Here is a 20,693-nt window from a genome sequence, read left to right on the forward strand (position 1 = left end):
GCAGCAGACAGCTTTTGGCAGCCTGACAGGGCTGCTGAGCTGGTTCTCCAATATGAATATAAACAGACAGAGGGTGGGGTAGAAGATCATAAATGGATTATAATTTTTCATTAAAACCCAGAAGGAAACAATCAAGAGTTTTGCCCTGTTGGTGTACTAGGTGGACCAAAAGATCCCCAATTCAGCAAACCTCCTGTGCTTAACTTGAAGCATGTAAGAAGCTCTGTAGGAGCTAACACAACTACTTGGGTAATTCAAATTGAGCGTGTGCTTATGTGTACCACTTAGCCAGGGCTCAATTCTGGTGGCTGGAGCTGGCATAGAAAGCAAAACTGAAAATACAAGTAGACATTAGAGAATTGTGTTTTAGTGCCCAGAAGAACAAAAGAATGATTGTCTTCAATGGCTTTTTTTTTTTTTTTTTTTTTTTTTAAGGACATTCTGTGAGCTTGCTGTATTTCTGAGCCACCAAGGGAGCAGGGGCAGTGGAAAAGCAGCTTTTCATGACCTGTGCCCAGTGCAAACGGTGCAGCTCTGCAGTGATTCATCCCTGGCTCCAGGTCTGAAATGTAACCTGAGATGTTTTTCTTCACAGCTGCACGTTATTTTTACCCTTTGCAAATATACTATGTTATACCTGGAATTTACCCAAACAATAAGAAAAGAAACTGTAAAGGCTGCAGTCGTGCTACCCAAAAGCACTTTATCCAGTCCAGAGCTGAGTCAGCTCTGATTGCTGATAAATGTTTGTCAAAACAAAAGTATTTCTCCACGGGTCCCAGATCTGGAAGCTTTGCCTTCATTCAGTGTTACTTAGAATCAAGGTGTTCAAATTTAGCACCCTGTCCCACTCAAGATGATTGGCATTTTGCCAACCGCTGACTGATGAAAGCGTTCGCGAGTTCATAAATAAGTGTATGAAGCACACTTTTTCCTCTTTCCTTTGCTACTATTTTCCCAGTGTGACATAAAACACCTGTGTTGTTTTAAAATGCAAGGTGTAAGGAAAAAAAAAAGATAAGGAACCAGTAAAATTTACATGATCTGTTACATTCCTATAATATAAATCCCTGTTTCTAACATTCCCAGATTTCGGAGATGAGAAAAATTGTGTATTCTAAATATCTACACGTTGTCTAAGTTAATTCAATAACCACAGCTTGGGTAACTTCTTTATAGAGTTACTTACAGAAAAGTGATCTCAGAACAATAGAGTTGCATAAAAACATCTTCAAAGAGATTTCCATGTGTGGTCCTCTGATCAGCCTTGGACTGGTCAGGTCAGAGGAAATACTGAGCTACCATAAATTTTTCTTCTGCAGACAAACACTGACACTGTCCTGTAGAAACAGACCTTTCTGTTTTTCTCTCCTCACCCATTTTTTAATGCCAGCATTCTGAGAAAGAAAGGAATGTCCCCAGCAGAGCTATAGTGTCGCCATTCCATACATACAAAGAAAAGAGGGAGCTGAACAAAGCCAGATTTAAAGGAATGGAATGGAATTAAGGCCAACATATATAAATTCAGCCAAAAGTTAGCCAAAGTTCAGCCATAGTTAGCCAAAATGATACCACGTAAGGGTCAGCTCATACAGAGCGTATTGCAAAGCATTCTCAGACTCATGTCCACTCAATGCAGCTGCTCTAGCTGTAGTGAAATTGGCCAGTGCTTTCTCCCCAAAATGAGTCATCACTGGGAAAATGGTCCATGGAGAAATACCCAAATCCCTGGGACTTGTTACTTTGAGGTACATTGTTGTTTCATAAAGCTCACCTCATACACTTCAGTCCAGAATATCAACTCAAAGAGTGACACACCTGCAGCCCTATACTCACCCTCCTGCACCTGTATGCTTCCACTTCCATTTTTAAGAATCAGTGGGATTCCCATCTGCTAAGAGCAGCCACACATAAAGAGGGGTCCTGTCAGTATCCCATTGGTAACAATCTCTAGTGACAGCACAAAAGAGAGGACTAGGGCATAGCACACATGAAAATGCCAAAAAAAAACCACAAAACAACAAAAACACAAGTAGGTCAAAGCATCCCTGGGGTGCACACACAAGGCCTCACTCAACTGCTCGGTGAACTGTGCTAGCGAGCTGCTTCCTAGCGCACACACAGTAATAAGCAAATAAATGGGAGGGTAGAAAGGTGGGTGGATGAGTAACTTAGTGCCTGGCTATGGCTTAAATCACTCCCCCTCCCTGTTCGGGTGGCCACGTGAAAGGCAGTGCTCATCCACAGGAAGGGGATGGTCAGGGTGGAAGGGAGGGAAGCCCCCCAGGATCAGTGCTGCCCACTAAAGCTGGCTAAAGCTGATGCTGAAGCCATGGTGACAGTCTGTTTATCTTTGCTAGAAGGTGAGTCAAATACAGACCCACAAAAACAAAAGAAATAAAGGAAAACTGAAGTCCTCCTGGGGCAACATACTCATGGAGGTGCACTGCTCCATGTTGGGCTACGTGGGGGCAACCAAACAGGGTCTCAACAAACCAGCGCTGTGGAGAAGCTGCGCATGGGGCAGTCACACACTAACACCCACTGCAGCATCCAGAAGAGAGTCAGTACCACTGGGGGCCTTCCCCAGGCCTCATAGTGCTCAGGGTTACATAGCCCCTGGATCCCTAAGGGGTCCCCTGTAGAGTGCCTTGTTCTTTTCTTCAAGAAAAGGAGAAAGCAAACACCACATGCCAGCATGTGCACTTTGTTGGCTTTCTGTAAGCAAAACAAAACATGCTTGTTTATTGAGTTGTATATGCAGCAGCAGTTCATTTTCAATCTAACAATAACTTTTGCTAATTGAAGCAATCTTTTTTAATGTTTTTGTTTTTTTTTTCCTGTTGTTTCTGTTTTTGCATGACTTTCCCAGCTATCTTGCAGCCCACAGCTGCTTCAAGCCTTAAGGCCATCATGGCAAATTAAGGCAGTCAGCGTCTGGCTCACTAGAGGCCAGTCAAGCTATAAATATTACCAGCTCGGCTCTTAGTGTTCACAGTGGGGGGAAACAGCTGGTTTAAGTTTGACTGCACGTTGTCATTCCTCCATTAGTGCAAACACTTCAATATTTCTTATGTGTGAGGTTGGAGTGAAGAAAGGGAAAGAAGGGAATGGGGTCACTAAAAGCCAAAGCTAAGAAATGATGTTCCTTATGTACATAATTTACAATTAGATTGCTGCCTGGGAGAACACTGAATTCTGATATGGCGATAGCTTGGCCAAAGCCACAATGACTTCCCAGTTGGCCTATAACTTTCAGGGTCTATTTTCTCTTGTTTTTCTTTTATTATTTTTATAGAAATTCTATTATAATGGTAATGGATTACATTTCTCAAATTGTATTTCATTTCAAGAGCTTGTAAGACTGTTGTATTTGTGGTTTCATAAAATATGAAATACTGGGAGACAGGGCCCTTCCCAAGCCGCATGTGCCTTCTTTTGTGGGCAGGGATCATATAGAGAGTTAGCAAAGCAGAGCATGCCAAGCATAAGCAGAAATGACATCTTGTATGGAAATCATAATCCCCCGTGTCTGTGGAATGTCTGCTGATTTTCATGATTAGTGTTACTGGGCTGTGAGGCTGATGGGTGTGAAATGCATAGTCAGAGAAGATCGGCCACTTTTCTTCTTCCTACTCACGTTCTGTTTTGTCTTGAAAATGCTGGTACCAAGCTTCAAATTCTGAGCACCCTCACTGATCCCACCCTGATCAAAACCAAATAGCTATTAATGGAGAGAGAAGAGTTATTTCCAAACACGCTGATTCAGAGACAACCTATTTACTGTCAGAGCCTGTACTGTGCCAGCATGGGGGAACACCACAACCGCTGTCTCTAAATGCTCTAAACACGGTAAATACTGTACTGGAAATAAAGCAGTAATGATAGGAACAGTCATAAATAATGACGGTGACTCTAACTTTTGTGAGGTCCTGTGTCAATGTTTGAAGACTAATTTTATATTTCACTGCCCATATGAGAGCTTTTGGTTGCTTAGCACTTCGGAAATTTTGGCTTTCCTCATCTCCCTCTTAAACTCCTAAGTTTGGGCACACAACTTAAGCATCAGCGGTCAATCCAAAATAGAGCCACTCCAATTAAGAACTGACGTTACCCCAGGGTGAAAAGCTTCTTAAAACTAGCTCCTGCCAGCTCAACCCCCCCCAAAAAAAACTGCTAACAGGTAGCTATGATAGTAGAGAGGGGGGTTATTTTTTTCCTTGGCAACATGTTTGCCTCAAGAACAGAGCCAAACCATGCACACACACATAGACACGCTACTGTTAAGCCAGTGGATTTTCAGAGTGAAGATGTACCTCTCAGGGTAGCCGCACATAAAGCCCTGCATGAAGAAGACCATGAAGTTTTTCCAGTCTGGTAGGCAGCCACCAACCACCCAGTCAGTGGGAAAAAAGATGGTAAGACTGAGATAATTAACACCATGTCCTTTTATACAAGATAAATGTTAATTTATATAGGCAGCTCCAATAAGAGTATTAGGAAAGCACAGCGAAGGTCTCCCAGCTTTGCTGTGGATTGACACAGAGGCTGACTCAATCCTTGTTGAGCCCAAGGAGAGAATCCCATTGACTGCCATGGGTTTTGGACCCTGTTTGTTTAGTCTGAGCTGAGGTTTACCAAAAATGCATGCTGGTGTTATCCAACCAGATGTGGATGGGATGGCACTGAACCTCCACTGCAGCGTTATGCTCCAGTGGTGGAAAAAGCCATGCCCTTGAAAAACAAGTGATATTACAGTAATTATTGCAGATCAACCCTGTTTCTTGATGTGCTAGATGCACAAAGGATGTGCAAATGCTCAAACTAGAGCCATCAGCATCATCCCACAGACTAGAGCATAATGCAGATGTGCCTTACGTAGCTTAAAGGACATCGGCCTGCTCTCTGGGAGAGGGATGGTCCTGTCGTGCTGCAATGCAGAACTCTGTATAGATGAACAGATGTCCTTTGTGACTGGGCAAGTAAGCTGGCACATAACTAGACTATGCAAGGTACCTCACATGCTACTCATGGCAATTTGTTTGTTTATATAGCATGAAATAGCTCCCATTTAGGAGAGCTTACATCAAGAGGGGGCAAGAGGAAAAGAAATAACAAGAGGCCACTTTGGACTCTAAAATTCCTCCTGTGTGTCACATGCACTCAATCCAGCTAGTTCAGGGGCTGTTTGATGAAAATATGGAACACTAACACGCAAAGAAAAATGGTATTTCCCAAAAGAGCCAGCAGAAAAGATATATTAAGTGATAATTTCATTTTTGAATGCTTTTCAAGCAACAATTGGTAGCACTTAAAACAACATTTTGCACATGATTAAATCTTAATGACAACTAATTATTTTTGGCATTTCTTTGAAACTTCTGCATTGGAGAATTTTTTGCTGTGCTTTCACTGTAACTAACATTTAAAATGCTTTTTCAATGAAATCATCACACTGTTCATGGCAAGTAAAATTTATCTGAGGTCTGAATAAGATCCTATGTTCCACTCCAGACTCTCTTAAAAAAGAAGAATTACCTACCAGTAAATGTAGAACTTCCAAGCTACATTTGCACATCCCCACCCAGGGGATGGTGGGAATAGATAGGTAAGGTTTGTCAGAACCCACTGAGTAATTCACAGACCTAAATGTTGTATCCAAGGCCTCATGAGAGACTTCCACATAGGTGAATTTCACCCTAAATGCATAATATGAGTTGCATTCATTCACTGTACTAAAATTGGTTATTCTTAATTTGATAAAATATATAAAGAATAATAAACAATAAAGTAAGTAACACTGCGACATAGGCAATCTCCAGGACTATGTAATGGTGCCTTACTATAGCAGGGTGAATCTTTTGGTCTAACTCAAGAGCACTACTGAACAGCTGGAAACAATATTATTACATTCAGGTGAAGGAGTGATTATATAGTGGCACAAAAGGTCTCATTAGATTTATGTACCTGGAGGAAATATAAGGTCTGAACCAGCATAATGGATCTGAAGAAACTGAATTTGATACTATGTGTGACAATCTATATTATAAATGCAACAACAGCAAGGTAAGTGACAGCTTTAATTTAAACTTTTCTTGCTTTATTTAATTTAAGGTAGGCCTTTAGGCTATATTTTCAGGTGCTGTGCAGCAAATTTGTGTAGTTAATCCCTCTGCACTGGAAATAACCCTTTAATTTCATTCTACAGTTATTTTCTTCAGTATTCACAAGAGCACCAGTTCTGAGGCTATTATGGCTTGAGATTTAATGTTGAGCAATTACAGCCTAAGTACATCTGGGTAGAGTCTGAGCAGAGTGAGTACATTTCTGCCTTGAGTGAGTACTAAATTGTTGATGTGTAAGAGGTCCAGTACGCTCCTAAAACTTTATATCCTGTTCCAGACAGCAGAATATATGGTCAGGAAGCAGCTTAACAGAGAGGGAAGCAAGAGTTGGGCAGCACAAAATCATAAAATGAACCATTCTCTGGTTGCTACTCTGTGGGGCCTGGCACACTGTGTTGTATTCTCTGTGCACAGCGTTATTCAGACTCAAGCTCATACACTGCAAGACAATTATGAAGGAACTTCAGAGATCCTAGAAATAGCACTTTTGGGGCTTGAGAATTTAATTTAAGGAAATAAATGATCAAGGTGGGGAAGACAGATAATCTGCTGACAAGCAGCATATGATATGCCAGGAAAGCAGTGACGAACCAACATGGCAAAAGCAAGAAGGCACTTGTGGAAGGAATAAATGATTTTCAGATTTGTAAGTGATACATACATTGCACTGAACTGCAGTGTCTTTATTTCCATTATATTACAGTATCATAGAACCATTTGAGTTTGAAGGAACCTTTAAAGGCCATCTGGTCCAACTCTCCTGCAATGAACGGGGACACCTTCAGCTACATCAGGTTGCTCAGAGCCCCATCCAGGCTGTCCTTGAATGTCTACACAAAGGGGGCATCCACCACCTCTCCGGGCAACCTGTTCCACTACCCTTATTGTAAAAAGGTTTTCTCTATAGTCAACGATAACATGCCCTTTAGAAAACAACTCTTCTGACCAAGATATTTTGTAGTTAAGAGTACAGCTTGCACAGATGTGCCCAGCAGCACATCCATCCACAACACTTTTAGACCTCTCTGAACTGTGAGACAGGGCTTGGGTCCCCCCCAGCCTAATAAAAGATAATATTACTGCCTACAATTGTACTTGAGCTGCCACAGGAACGTACTTGTGATTCAGGATAGTTCTGCCACTATTCAGGACAGTTGCATATTTCAGGATAGCAAATGCAAAATTTGCTGCTGCGTTTAAAATGTGACTGATCAAAGATTTCAAGTGGATCTAGGCTTTTCCTTAAGATTTAGGAGTATGTGGAAACAGGCTGACTGACTTCACTTATCATACTATCACAGAATCATGTTATGCATTATGTATACTTTATGAATTATTACCCCAACTATTAACACTGCCCTAATGCACCTTGTGAACTTTACATTGAGAAAAACTGTGAGCAGTTGTATTATGTAAATCTTAGAAGAAATACTCAGAAGTTTAGGAAGCAGGTGAAACTAATTTTGAATCCATATACAATTTGCCATCATATCTGTGCACTTGCTTAGCACACACATATAAATAAAACAAAAAAACAACACAAGAAAAAATATCTCACTAGGAGTGATTCATTACACATAGGTTCACAAGAATTCCTTAATCCTTGGTGATTTCAGTTCACCATTTATTTCTCCATATCTCAAGTCTTTGTCTATTCACTGGAAAGTCTGATTTGACTTTGGCACAATTTCCATCCTTATTAGTAAAAAGTGAAGTGTAATAAGCTGTCAAACCACTTTGTCCTGCTTCATGGTGCTCATGACATTAGCACAGCAAACATGAACAGTAACAGTGCCTATGGCTGAGTGTTTTTCTAAATGGTTTGTGCTAGGAAACGGGATTAGTAGGCTGGTGTTTGTGACAGAGTGATGTGAAACATGGTCTTCACTGTTATATCACCAGCAATTGTTGAGTATTCTGGACCTCTGCCCTTCAGGAACACCAAAGGAAAACTGTTTAGACAGTCAGGCATTTTAGACAGGAAAGCACATGCTTGGATAGTTTCCTTGAAAAAGAAAATGCACTGTGCTTTTTCAGAAGGGAAAACACAGAGTGCTTGCTCTTATGTTTGGGAGAGCCACCAGTCAATATCCACAAAAGCTAATGCATTACTTTTTCAACTTAATCCACACAATTCTCCATGACAATGACATCTACAAAATAGATGTGAATACACTTACATGCTGTGACTATTGCCTGCTAAGCTCAGTAATTTATTTTCCCATTCCTTTTACACCCCTATTGCCTCTATACATATGGTATTTCTTCATTGCACGTACTTGTAAAAACCACCTCTATGATTACAGCTTGCAGCACTGTAATGGCAGTAAATATAAGAGTAAAAATCAGTAATTATTTCCCCCTGACATTGCAAGAATTTGCTTTCTATGTTTCTCCATTTGCTTATATTTTAAAGGAAGAGCAATAAGACCAAACCATTGTATTTTGACAACTTCAGTTGAGTGTAAGACCACATACTCCATGGATGGATCAAAGTAGCTGCCCAAAATCACATCCCAGGCACATTTTCCTGGCTTTTGTATATGCTTTTTCACCTTGGAAGAGATTATTCTGTTAACTTCTGCGTCTTAAAGCTTGCTGGGGACACAGATGGACTTGTTCAAGTCTCGAGCAAGGATTGTGAAATCCTTTGTCTGAAGGACACAGATGAACAAGTCCAGGCAAGTCATGGGCAAAGGTTGTGAAATCCTTTGTCTGAAAGACACAGATGGGCAAAGTCAGGGGCAACCAGAGCGAGATGAGCTGCAGCTAAATAGCTGTGAAGTGCTCCTTTGTGTGGACCTATCTATCTCCTGATGATGGCCATCTCAGGGGGTACTCAATTACTCTTGCTCAAGGCCCATCCTTGTCACCTAGGCAGGAGAACAAGGAGGATAAAAGAGGAACTGAAAACCATGAGGATGGGTTTTCTGACAACAGACTCCTCAGGAAGAAGAACAGGGGTTTCCTGACAACAGATTCCTCATGAAGAACGAAGGATTTCTGGCAGCAGATTCTTCCTGAAGAAGAGGAGGGATTCCTGATGATCAGATTCTTCGTGAGGTGACTCCTTCATGCTGTCGAACTCTCCTGTGCTTGCTGCCTGAACGCTGCTGCAACTTCAAGAATTGGCTCCTCAACTTCCTCGTCTACCTGCCTGCTGCCCAAGGCCGGCCACGCTGCTGCTCCCTGTCCCCCTGCTGCGTCTGCCTGGGACCTTCAAACACCGTGCAACAGGACCGCTGCTGGATCCTGCTGGTGACTCTCCCCGCTTTACGCAACTCCTGCTTCTTTTCCATCTTTTCTATCGCCCTCCTTCCCTTCCCCGTCTCCCTGATTAGGTTTTAGTAATAAACTGGATGCAACAACATATGAACCGTTGTTTCTTAATCTCACACCGGGTACACAGATATTAAAAGAACCTCATCTCCTTCCTATAAATTGGAGCGAGACACACCTAGAGTACAGTGTAAGTTCATATCCTAAATTATCCAGTCAGAGGGAACACAGAAATGTATTGCCCAAGCTCACAAGAGCAGGCTCTCTGCCTCAGTTTTCACTGACAACGGCTCTAGCCATACTGCCCAAGCTGCAGAAAGCAAAGGTAAGAACCTGGAGAAAGAAGATCTGCCTGCTGTAAGTGAAGATCAGGATCGAGACCATATAAAGAATCTGAAGGTGTACATGTCCATAGGACTCAATGAGGTCCATCCACAGGTTCTGAGGGAACTGGGAGATGAAGTTGCCAAGCTGCTGTTTGAAAGGTCTAGAGGGAGGTGTCCCTGCCAATAGCAGGAGGTTGGAACTAGATGATCTTAAAGGTCCCTTCCAACCTAAATCATTCTATCATTCTATAATAAAAAAGTACATCAGTAATGGTAACACTGTAATTATTACCTTGACCCATTAACCTGGTTTGGGTTACACTCCATCTTGATGGTGACTCTGGCTGGGGGCTGTGATAACCAGTCCTGCTGGGGAACGCGCGGGCTCATCTTTGATGTCTGCCCATATTCACTGGAGGAGGAGGCCGTCATCTCTGTCTTCGCAAGGTGGGGCGATCCGTAGGCGCACTCAAACAAGGACTGGTCTTCACTCACCACTGATAATGCTTCCTGCAAACAAGACAAGTCAGTGTGTCAGCATTTCAGAGCAGATACTACCTATCAAAAAAAGTAATGTTCATTTACCTTATGAGTAACATTTTTTTTTTTTTTTTTTGCCTGGAAACTGTCATTTTTTAGGTGAGCCCTTGCTGCTGGCAGATGTGAGGACTCATGGTGCCAGACACACATCAGGGAAGGACAACATGCCTCATACCTGACACCTGTTAACAGCAGAGGAGAGGCATATACATACTCATCTAAATGCTTGGGAATAGCAACAGGGAGGTGGGATAGAGAGAGCAGGGAAAATAGCTCTGGCCCCTCACATCTCAGATATGGATGTGGAGGGCCAGATCTAATTGTGGGTGCCAGCTGACATCAGCACAACATGTCCAGAATATGAGACTTGCTGACTCATAGGGAGCTCCTCTTCCTTCCTATGGGACTGAGGCCAATTCCTACCTGGATGGGATGCCAAGACACAGCTGGGTGTGAATTATACAGGAGAAAGCAGGTACAGATTGCAAATATAGGATATGATTCCACTCTGTATACTACATACTAAAAGGCATTTTAAAATAGTAGGCATCAAACATTGTATAATAGATACATTTCTTACCATTACCACACAAGTGAAATGAAGCAATTTTATTCTTGTTCCTGTTTGACCTGAGGCCATCCAATGTAAGTAAATTTAGGAATACTTAGGATAGTCACAAGTGTAAACTAAAGCATGTGGTGTTGCTATTTATTGACATTACTGGTGACTGTAAATATTGTCTGTTGTAAGGATACATGTTATATTGCACAAAAAAAGGAAAGTGCACACAGTTTAACTTTCTGAGGACAGTGAACATCGAAAGTATGAACCCAGTTAATAAGGATTATGTGAATATCTAAAAAACTATGTCAAAAAAACAAGACAAACATAAATGAAGCCAGGAAAAGGACTCAGACGTAACACTTCAGGGAAAAATGTCTTTCTATATACAAAGTGAATTTCAGTTTCAAAAGCCAGATAGAGTTGTGCTCTGATTTAACAGTACTCTGTACTCCATCCTTTTAGCTATCACTTAGGGTATGATGACTGCTCTGAAAAGGCCCTGTAGGAATAACTGAGTTTCTGCCAACTTTGGGTGCCATTGGGTTTGTTACTATGTGACATCTCCTTAATGCATTTCCTATGATAGTGAGAATTTCTGATGTTTTTCTTCAAGTTCTCTCTGATCTTTGCTGGCAGTCTTGAAGGACACTAGGACAGGTAATATCTCTCCCGTGTGCACATTAAAGAAGGCTGTCTTGGTCAACTGAGCTTTTGCATAATGCTGAAGTGCCTGCATAGCTAGAGAGTATGGTCTAAATTAGAATTAGCCTTACTTCCTCCTTAACTATCTTTTTGCTCTTCTTGCACATTGAGATAGATATTTCACTGTGGGAAGCATAGTAACTGTATTTAGCATCAGTTCTGCTGCTCCTCCTGTCAGCCAGGATGCAGATGATCATGCCTACTGACCTCTCATGCAAATGCAGTCAAGCCCTGTAAATTTACCAGCAAGAGCAATGGGGTGGCATATGTGGTCCTTGCACATCCCTATACACAGGGAGAAGTTTTCTGCAACGCATGGATTGGAGCTGTGCGTTGAAGGTTGTTAACTGCTGACTTCTTACCTCCTAGTGATTTTAAAAAGTGAAGATGTCTGGCCTAGGAACTTCTGAATTCACCAATCTTGCAAGACACAGTGATGCTGAAAATTACAGATTAATAAAACCTTATATAACCTCACATACTGTGGCAAAGCATAGAAATAGCATCATGAAACACTTCTCAACTATATAAGAATGTATGACAACTGACATAATTCCATATTCCAAAAAAACAGATAAAAAATAAAATTCAGCTGCTCCTGATATGCATCATTTCATCTGGTCCATCCTTCATTTCTCTTTACTAATTAAAGCCTTCAAGTCTTAACCCTAGATAAGCCAAAAAATGAAGACTCTAGCAGCAAACTAGTGTACCAAATGGATGATAAAAGGCAGAATGGATATTTCATTCTTAAATACAGGGACTTAGAAATGCACTTTCTGCTGTAATCCTAAATGCTAATGCCTGGATCAAATATAATATCAACTTGTCAGCCTTTATCATCATGAAGAACAGCTGCATAATCTGGACATAAATAAACATAGATATATATAAACATAGATAAATAAAGACAATAATACTATTTTTGGTGAAGGAGTTTTATATATGGATGCCAATTTATTTCTAGTAAATGCTCTTCGTTAAACATTTGCATGTTAATCTCTTCTTTTTTTTTCTCATTCATAACTAATACTGTTACTGGAACAGTTTGGCAACATCAAGCAGTAAGTGGGATAAAGCAAAAGAGTTACAAAACATTCATGATAAAGCTCTTTTCGATCTTGCCAAGTTCTGCACCTTTATGGGAATGATTTCACTACTGGATGGGGCAGATGTCATTAATCTCATGACATCTCAGAAATGTAGTCTTGTCTTTCACCTCTAGTAATCAGTTTCTGGGGTAATGTGATATGAAGAAATCCACACAGACTGCTTGTAGTTGCAGGTGGGGAGGACTTCCATGAAAGTCTGTGAAGTAGAACCACTTCTAATGCTATCTGAAGTCAATATTGGACACAGATTTTCTTTGCTTCATCTTTCTTTCTCCAAATACTTCCTCTCATGACAACACTAGCAGAACATGAAAATCTGTTCCTTCACTTTTTTTTTTAATCCCTTGTATTATACAAAACCTTCTCTGCCAGACTGCATAAATGATAAAAGAACAAAATATCTTTATTTAGTTTTGACTTACAGTTCACTGATAAGTGAAAAAAAAAAAAATAACAGACTGACAAATCTGTAAAACAATAGGTAGAGCAACGCCTTTAAAGTAGGCATGAAGTCATTAGGACAAAGGTGTTTACTTAATCAAATACAAGATTACTTGGCCTAAAAGCACGAAGTTACAGGAAACGTGATTGAAGTAGTTCCCATCAAGAGAAGTATATGCAAACTGATTGTTCTTTATACACAATGTCAGGAGCTAAGGGCAAAGATATATATATATTTTTTTCTAGAGTTTGATCAAAATTAAGGAATGGTTAAAGGAGATAATGAGGTGTGCAAAGGAGATAATGAAGTTTATCTGCTCACGATAAAAGTTATAGTGGAAAAAATACTGCAAGATTTTAAACAGAATTTGAAGAACATTCTAACATGGCAGTGCTTTTTCTCAAGTTAATTCTCACTAGGAAACATGCCTGCTTGTGCATGAAAAACATTTCTGTACCTTCATGCTATAAAGTATGCTTTCATTTTAGAAATGAACATTTGCATTCATTGTATGGCAGTCATATCTCCATGAAGCACAGCCACTGTATGTGTGCGTATGTGTATGACTATCTAAGAATATTCAGTTGATCCCTATTAGTATTATTAGAATATTAGATCATTTCTATGCTCAATGCCTATGCAAAAATCTATCAAGTAACTTGGCTGCTCAAAAAAATGCTTTAAGGACATTGGAAATCAAGAACTTACTGCCCAGCACTGTTGAAATCAAAGCACACCACTATGTTTGAGAATATTGGCCACAAAACACCAGGATCTTGGGCTGCACAGTACTTCACAGTTAGAGGATGATGCTCGATGAGTCACAAATATAAAGCCAACCACTTTGTCCACTGAGAGATGCTGCAGATAGTAAAAAGACGTTTCCTCCTTGTGTAGCCATCTCTCCCATGCTCCAAAATGCAACTGTTAGCCCTGACTGCGAGGGACTTGCAGTAATGCTGCAATCAAGAACTTTAGATCTTCAGTATGTCTGTGCACATTTATAGTTTTTTTTTTGTTTCTTTGTTTTTACACTGATTTTGTAATATTTCTCCTCATTAATAGAAGCAACTTCTACTTTCTCTAATCTGATTTCACGGTCATGCACGTGTAAACAAAGTCACAAACCTCTCAGACACAGGCTGTTTCCTTGTGTTGGATATCCACAGCTGGTCAGAAAAAATGAATTCTCCCATCAGTGAAGAATTCTGACTGATATTGGAATTTCATTTTAAATTAGACAAAAAGCTGTTATATGAAAACTTACACCAAAAAGTTTATTGAAAGGATGGATTCTAAGGTATAGATGTGTGCTTTGCAGATGTTAAAACACTCTAATATAAAATTGTAAATACAAAGCTCTTGTTACAGATACTTCTCATATACTAATTGTACAATTGAAAGAAATGATCAATGTGGGAAGGTTTATCAAAATATTTATCAGAAGAAGATGCTTCATTGTTATTGAAATGATTAGCTTCACCACTTTCCCAGAAAATTCCAATCAAGTTTCTGCTAAACATTTACATTTGGAAGGACGTGTATTTTCTAAAGAAAGACTGTTTTGATTAAGATCATGTAATTAACATTATTAAGTATTTCCATGCCTGGTTGCACTCTGTATTCTTTGTATATTTGATAATATTTGTCATTAAAATGAATTGTAACACAATCATAACTGAAAAAGGGAACAAGTGAAAGTGTGCAAGACAGCACATGGTATGCACCTTGGCATAATCACCCCAAACTACACCAGCTTGCTCAGACATTCACTAATCTTGCTTGCTATTCTTCTGTTCTACCACAGACTATGTCTTCTGATGCTCTAGGAGGCTGTTTATCTGGAGTGAAAGCCTAATTTCAAACAGGCGAGGAATGTCATTTCCATCTTGGAATAGATATCACATGGGAAGCTGGACACCAGAATCTTGCAGAGCAGTGGGCGATCATCCAGCCTGAAACTTCACTGCACTTCACTCATGTCTGAAACAGGCATCACTGCATGATAAAGCAAGCTGTGGCTGAACTGCTAAAGGACACCTAGAATAAATTTGCAGCCTTGCTTCAAGGTCAATTGTTTGAGCCTCTGATTCATTGCATCAAGCAATAATCAGTGAAACAAAAGACAAATGATTGATGTTTCAGTCTTGCTATAGCTTATTAATCTTGATGCTCTTACCACTCTGTTTTGAGTGTTTGCCTAAGAACTGGCTTTGAGAGATATTCAGTATGGTGTGTGGAACATACTGGAAAATGTTACTACTTAAAATGCAGTCACCTGAGTCAGAAATTGCAGCACACATCTGGAATATGTTTTCCTTCTAAATCTCTAAGTCTTGGATTCATTAGATCAGACAAAAATCCACATATTATATTCATGAGAGAGTTCAGGAACAACAGAAAGCCTTGGCAAGTACAAGATAAGAAAGACAGATGTTGTCCTCACCTCCACCCATCAGAATCTTATTGCAGCTCAGTTAACATCCTCCACTTATTTGCAATGAGCTCTTGGATAGTCTGGAGTAATCCAAACACAGGCTAGGTGCTGCCACTATCTGGTATCTTCACCTCTCAATGAGACAAATATAAAGAATGTTTGGAAGCAAAGGAAAGACACTGCTGCATTCCCACTTGAAAAAAAAGGAATAAGCAAGCATTCATCAAAATGATGATATGAACTTGCAGGCTAGATTTATTTCTGGGAAATAAATCTTACACAGATGTGTAAGGAGTGATTGTGCAGCCCTCTTTGTGTAAATCATTCTCCTGGCTTCACTAGAACTAACAATGTGAACAAAGCCATCATGGCTAAGCCCAAAAGTTTAATGCTTTTTGTATTAATGAACAAATTTTGAGATGTTATAAACTCAAATGTAGAGTGTAGTGCTTTCTCATGTTTTTGAATATACAGATTGTCATTCCTAAATATCAGCAAACTCTATTTTTGCCATCAGCTTTCTTCATTGGGCAATATTTGTAGCACAAACCATTCACATCCAGGTCTCCAAGTGATTCATAAAACAAGAAAGAATTACTGCTCCACTACTGCTGGTGGGAAAGCTCTGGTAAAAATGACAAAAAGTTGTCTTGCTTTAGAAGACACACCTTCCGCATGTGAAGCTCAATGCCATATTTGGTACATCCCTACACCCCTTATGGAAAAATTAACATACCAAGTAGAGTTGATGAATCATTACCCTTCAGAGATCAGGAATAATCTATAAGCATCTCATTTAAAGAGTTGCCATCTCACAATCAATTATTTTACCTTCCATTTTAATCTGAAAGTAAAGAGCAAATACATAGTTTAACCACAAAACAAGAGTAAATAAATGGAAACAGGAAGCTATTTCATACAAGTCATACATACATTTCATACACACCCTGGATACTATACCATCAAAGCAGAGCAGGGGGCTTGTTCTAATACAGTGATGAAAGTCTCCACCCTGCACCTAGTTTAGTGCACATACAACATCTGAGTGCCTTCAAACCAACATCCCAGCAGGGTCAGTCTTGAGGAAGCAACACCAGTCCACACAGTGAAGAACAGGACCAGGCCTCTAAGTGAAAGCTGACTTCAAAATTCACAAGATTCAAAAGCGTTCACATATCAGACCTGAAATACTTCAGACAAAAAAGAAAATGCTCATTCCTTTCTTATTCCAGCGGCCTATGTGCATCCTAGGCACCAGCATGGTTATTGAACATAAGTGGATATCAAACAGTGGATGTGTGTACTGAGTGGTGCATTTCAGCAGCAGTGATGGCAATGTGAAAAACATAACCATGTTCCAGATGGCCATGAACAGCTGTCACACAAGGAAATGAAGAGTGTTTCAATCAGCTCATCAGCATGAATCAGCGGATTATGACCAGAGAACTGTGTATGGAGCTGAATGTCAGCTTCGGTGAATTGGAGATGATGATGGCAATGTTGGAATATCACAAAGTTTGCACCAGGTGACTAGGTGACTACTATGAATACTCACACAGGAGCAGAAACACTGTATGTAAGTTTGTCAGGATGTATTGAATCAATATTTGTAAAGTAATAGGCTGAAAGTGATAGAATTCTGATTCACATCATTACCAGTGAAAAAATGTCACGTCATCACTATGAGCTGGATTTGACTCTTTGGATAGCCCTTGATAGCCCTTGGCGCAGTGACATGAAAAGTTGCCTACAAAGAACAAGCTCAAGATACAAACCTCAGTGATTAAAGTAATGTGCACTGTCTTTTGGGATGAGAAAAAGGTGATCCTCCTGGATTTCCTGGAACCTGGACAAACCATCAATTCTGACCACTGCATTGTGACACTGACTAAGCTGAAGGCTCAAACTTCGAGTTAGGTTGGAGAAGAAGAAACTTTTCTCTTGCAACACAATAACACCAGGCCCCATAAATCTGTTTGAAGACAGTAGAGCATGTGGCTAGTCTTGACTGGACTGTCCTAGCACACTTATCACATAGTCTAGACTTGGCACTTTCTGGCTTCCGCTTGTTTGGGACAATGAAAAATGGACAGTGTGGGCAACATTTTCCTTCCAACACCATCATAGCAGCTGTGAAAGAGTCACCTCCACTGGTGCAGATTCTTATGAGAGCAGCATACAAGCTCTTGCTCATTGCTAGTGAAAATGCATGACTAATGGCAACAACTATTTGGTTTGCAGCTGAGAATTTGCTGTATTAAACAGCGTTACTATGTTCTTTATATCTACTATAGTTTCCATGGAGGCATTACTTTCTGAGCAACCTATTCCTCAATGTATTTCTCAATGATTATGTGAGCCTTAATTCATCAGTGCTAAAAACACAATTGCATCCTGCAGATTGTATACTGTATTCACACATTTAAAAAATTGCAGCTTTGTATGCTTTTTTTAGCACTTCCATTCTTGCAAAGAGCTTTAACACTGAGGTTTGAATAACTATGTTTTTTTCAGCCAATACAATAGACTTTTCTCCCTTTTCATCTTGATAGTATTGTCAATTATGAACTCCGAAAACTTTACGTTTTTTCCTCCTTAAGCTTGGTTGTTAACTTCTAAGGCTCCAAAGTGGCTATAATTCTGTGAAAACTTACATATAAATCTCGTTTTCATTTCTGCCTCAGCACAGTGTTTAGCCTGTTGCCTCTACTCTGGTTTTCTGGTAGACTTTCTTGATGTGAAGAAGCAGGCAAACTTCTGCTTCGTTAAAACAAAACAAACAAAAAAGTAATCATAAACATCTGTTTTGTTTTGTTTTGTTTTGTCTTTCTCATTAATCTTTAATGCAACAAGTTTTTTGGCAAAACAGGTGGCAAATTTGTGAAATGGCCCAAAAACCCGGTGGGAAGTGTTGCATGTGACACCTGCTATGACCATTTGTCAATAGACCAGAATGATAAAGGGGAAGAGTCTTGGGCCAAAATATCTACATAAAACAAGACACCGATTCCATTCCAGACAACCTGTCCTACCTTTTCTGTGTTTCCTATTTGTATCTTTGGCATCACAGGCAGCTCTCATAGTATGAATTTTGGATTAATATCTTGAAGAATTACTGTGTGTCTATCAGAGACAGTCATGTGTCTGAACTAAAGGCGTTGCTTAAACACAGTAACTGCCCTGGTACTCTGGTTTTCGCAACTTTATTCAGAAAACTCTTAGAATAAAAATACCATTTTTTATTTATTTTTTTTTTTTCTGCCTTATTCAAATATCTCTCTGGTGTTATGACAAGATGGTAGTATTTGCAGCTCTTTTTCCTACCACTTAGCCAAAACTACAAAATTATATATTGCATTTATACTAAGTTTAATATTTATTAACTGTGGCGGGTTGATATATTTGTATATATAATTATATATGGCCATCATATATACAAACAAAAGCTTCTGTATACAATTATTAGATAATTCCATCCTCAGTCTATGAATCATCATCATCATCATCATCATCATCATCATCATCATCATCTAGGATTTAAAATACTTTTCTTGAAGGTGTATTGCATACCACAGACAACTCACCAGGAAAGTGATGAGAAATACCTTACCAATAAGGTACTGATGAATTAATTAAACAGTAGGGACAAAACTGAAAAGGGCATCCAAATTAGTTTCCTTTCTGACAAACCTTTGTTTTTTGTGAATGCCTAGTGACACTGGGGAAATAACACTTGGATGAGGGCCATGAGCTGAACACCAATGTTGCAGGCAACCCATCCCTTTCCCACAGTCCACTTTTGTACTTTGCTCATCCACATGTGCATGTGTGTACTTGCATGCACAGTGAGCAAGTCACTCACTTTATGGTTAGAAAAATTGCTAGTAACTCCCAGTATAACATAAGCTATCTCAAACAAACAAACAAACAAACAAACAGAAAACAACAACAACAACAACAACAAAACACCTGGGAGAAATCAAAAGGGTGTCCACTGGGCATATCATCAGTTAAATCTGGCCAGAGCTCTCAGATCAGCAGCCAGACACAGTGACCAGCCTGGAGAGAGGCTGGAGGGACTGTTCACCAGTGCCCTTGATGGCTATTCCTGCAGCTCAAGGACCACTGCAGCTGAGGGCCCTCTCACCTGCTGCTTTACCCTGTGAAGGTTTCGGATGCTCCCCTGTGCTCCCTTTCATACACATCTGAAATTCTGACCTTCTTATTTAGAGAACAGTCCTCACATTCAGCGTCTACTGAAGTAATTTCCCTGCTTGATAGCTTCTGCAAAAAAATACCACTTAAGTGACCTTTACTTATAATAATGCTTTCATTTACTTCCAAATGTATTTGATACATTTGGATATGATATTTTTGACTGACTTTTCCCCACTAGATAAATGAAATTAAAATGCGAATTGCTATCACTCTTCAAGAAGTTACTATATCAAGAGTTTTCTCCACTTCTGCACTGTAACAGAGAAGTCCTTTGCTTACATTAGCTTCCCTTCCTTTTCCACAGCCACATTTTATCCTGGATCTTCTGTGTATGTGGTGAATATACACATTTCTATGCCTCTCATACTACTCATTGTACTCCCCATTTTAATAGCATATGGAGTATTGCCCAGATGGGTAATCTTTCTAAATTCAGAATGAACTTTTCAAGTATGCCCAGTGAGTATATAAAATATGGCTTCCCGTCATGATAACCTTTATAGAGTATAGCCTAACATACCTTCCTATAATTGTTTATAATGAATATATTGGTTCATAATTCAGTGCATGTTATTTTAGTCATTTGCCACAAAACATGACTAATGAAATTAATATGGGGTTGAATGTCACAGTATTAAGACACTTCTACACTTGCAAAGACTAACACAGGAAAGTACTTAGCAAAATAATGACAAAGTTAAGCATGTGCTTAGATTTAAGCATATTCAACCTGCTTTGCTGAACCAGTATAAAGTAGGATATTGTCATTTTAGCTTAACTATGAGTTCACTCAAGGAGACTGGTATGGTTAATTGAAGTCATTACGGCTCTTAAGTAATTTGATTATAAAGAAAATTGCCAATACAAAAGTAGAACATTTAATAATTATTTAAAAAAAATCTTTTCCTTTTCCTTTTCCTTTTCCTTTTCCTTTTCCTTTTCCTTTT

The 20,693-nt window shown here is 39.6% G+C and overlaps 1 protein-coding gene across 4 annotated transcripts in view; it reads right to left on the minus strand.

Annotated features, from left to right (window-relative positions):
• Nucleotides 1-20,693, minus strand: part of ERG (ETS transcription factor ERG) — a 108,498-nt gene that overhangs the window by 22,941 nt on the left and 64,864 nt on the right. For all 4 annotated transcript variants that reach the window (XM_042810700.1, XM_042810698.1, XM_042810699.1 and 1 more), the window contains exon 2: nt 10,023-10,240. In XM_042810700.1, the coding sequence (XP_042666634.1) occupies nt 10,023-10,240 (218 nt within the window). The remainder of the gene's footprint in view (nt 1-10,022; nt 10,241-20,693) is intronic.

Source organism: Centrocercus urophasianus, unplaced genomic scaffold (genome assembly GCF_019232065.1).
Source record: "Centrocercus urophasianus isolate 14NV4802_14NV808 unplaced genomic scaffold, USGS_Curo_1.0 seq_12, whole genome shotgun sequence".
In the NCBI taxonomy this organism is placed as follows: domain Eukaryota; kingdom Metazoa; phylum Chordata; class Aves; order Galliformes; family Phasianidae; genus Centrocercus; species Centrocercus urophasianus.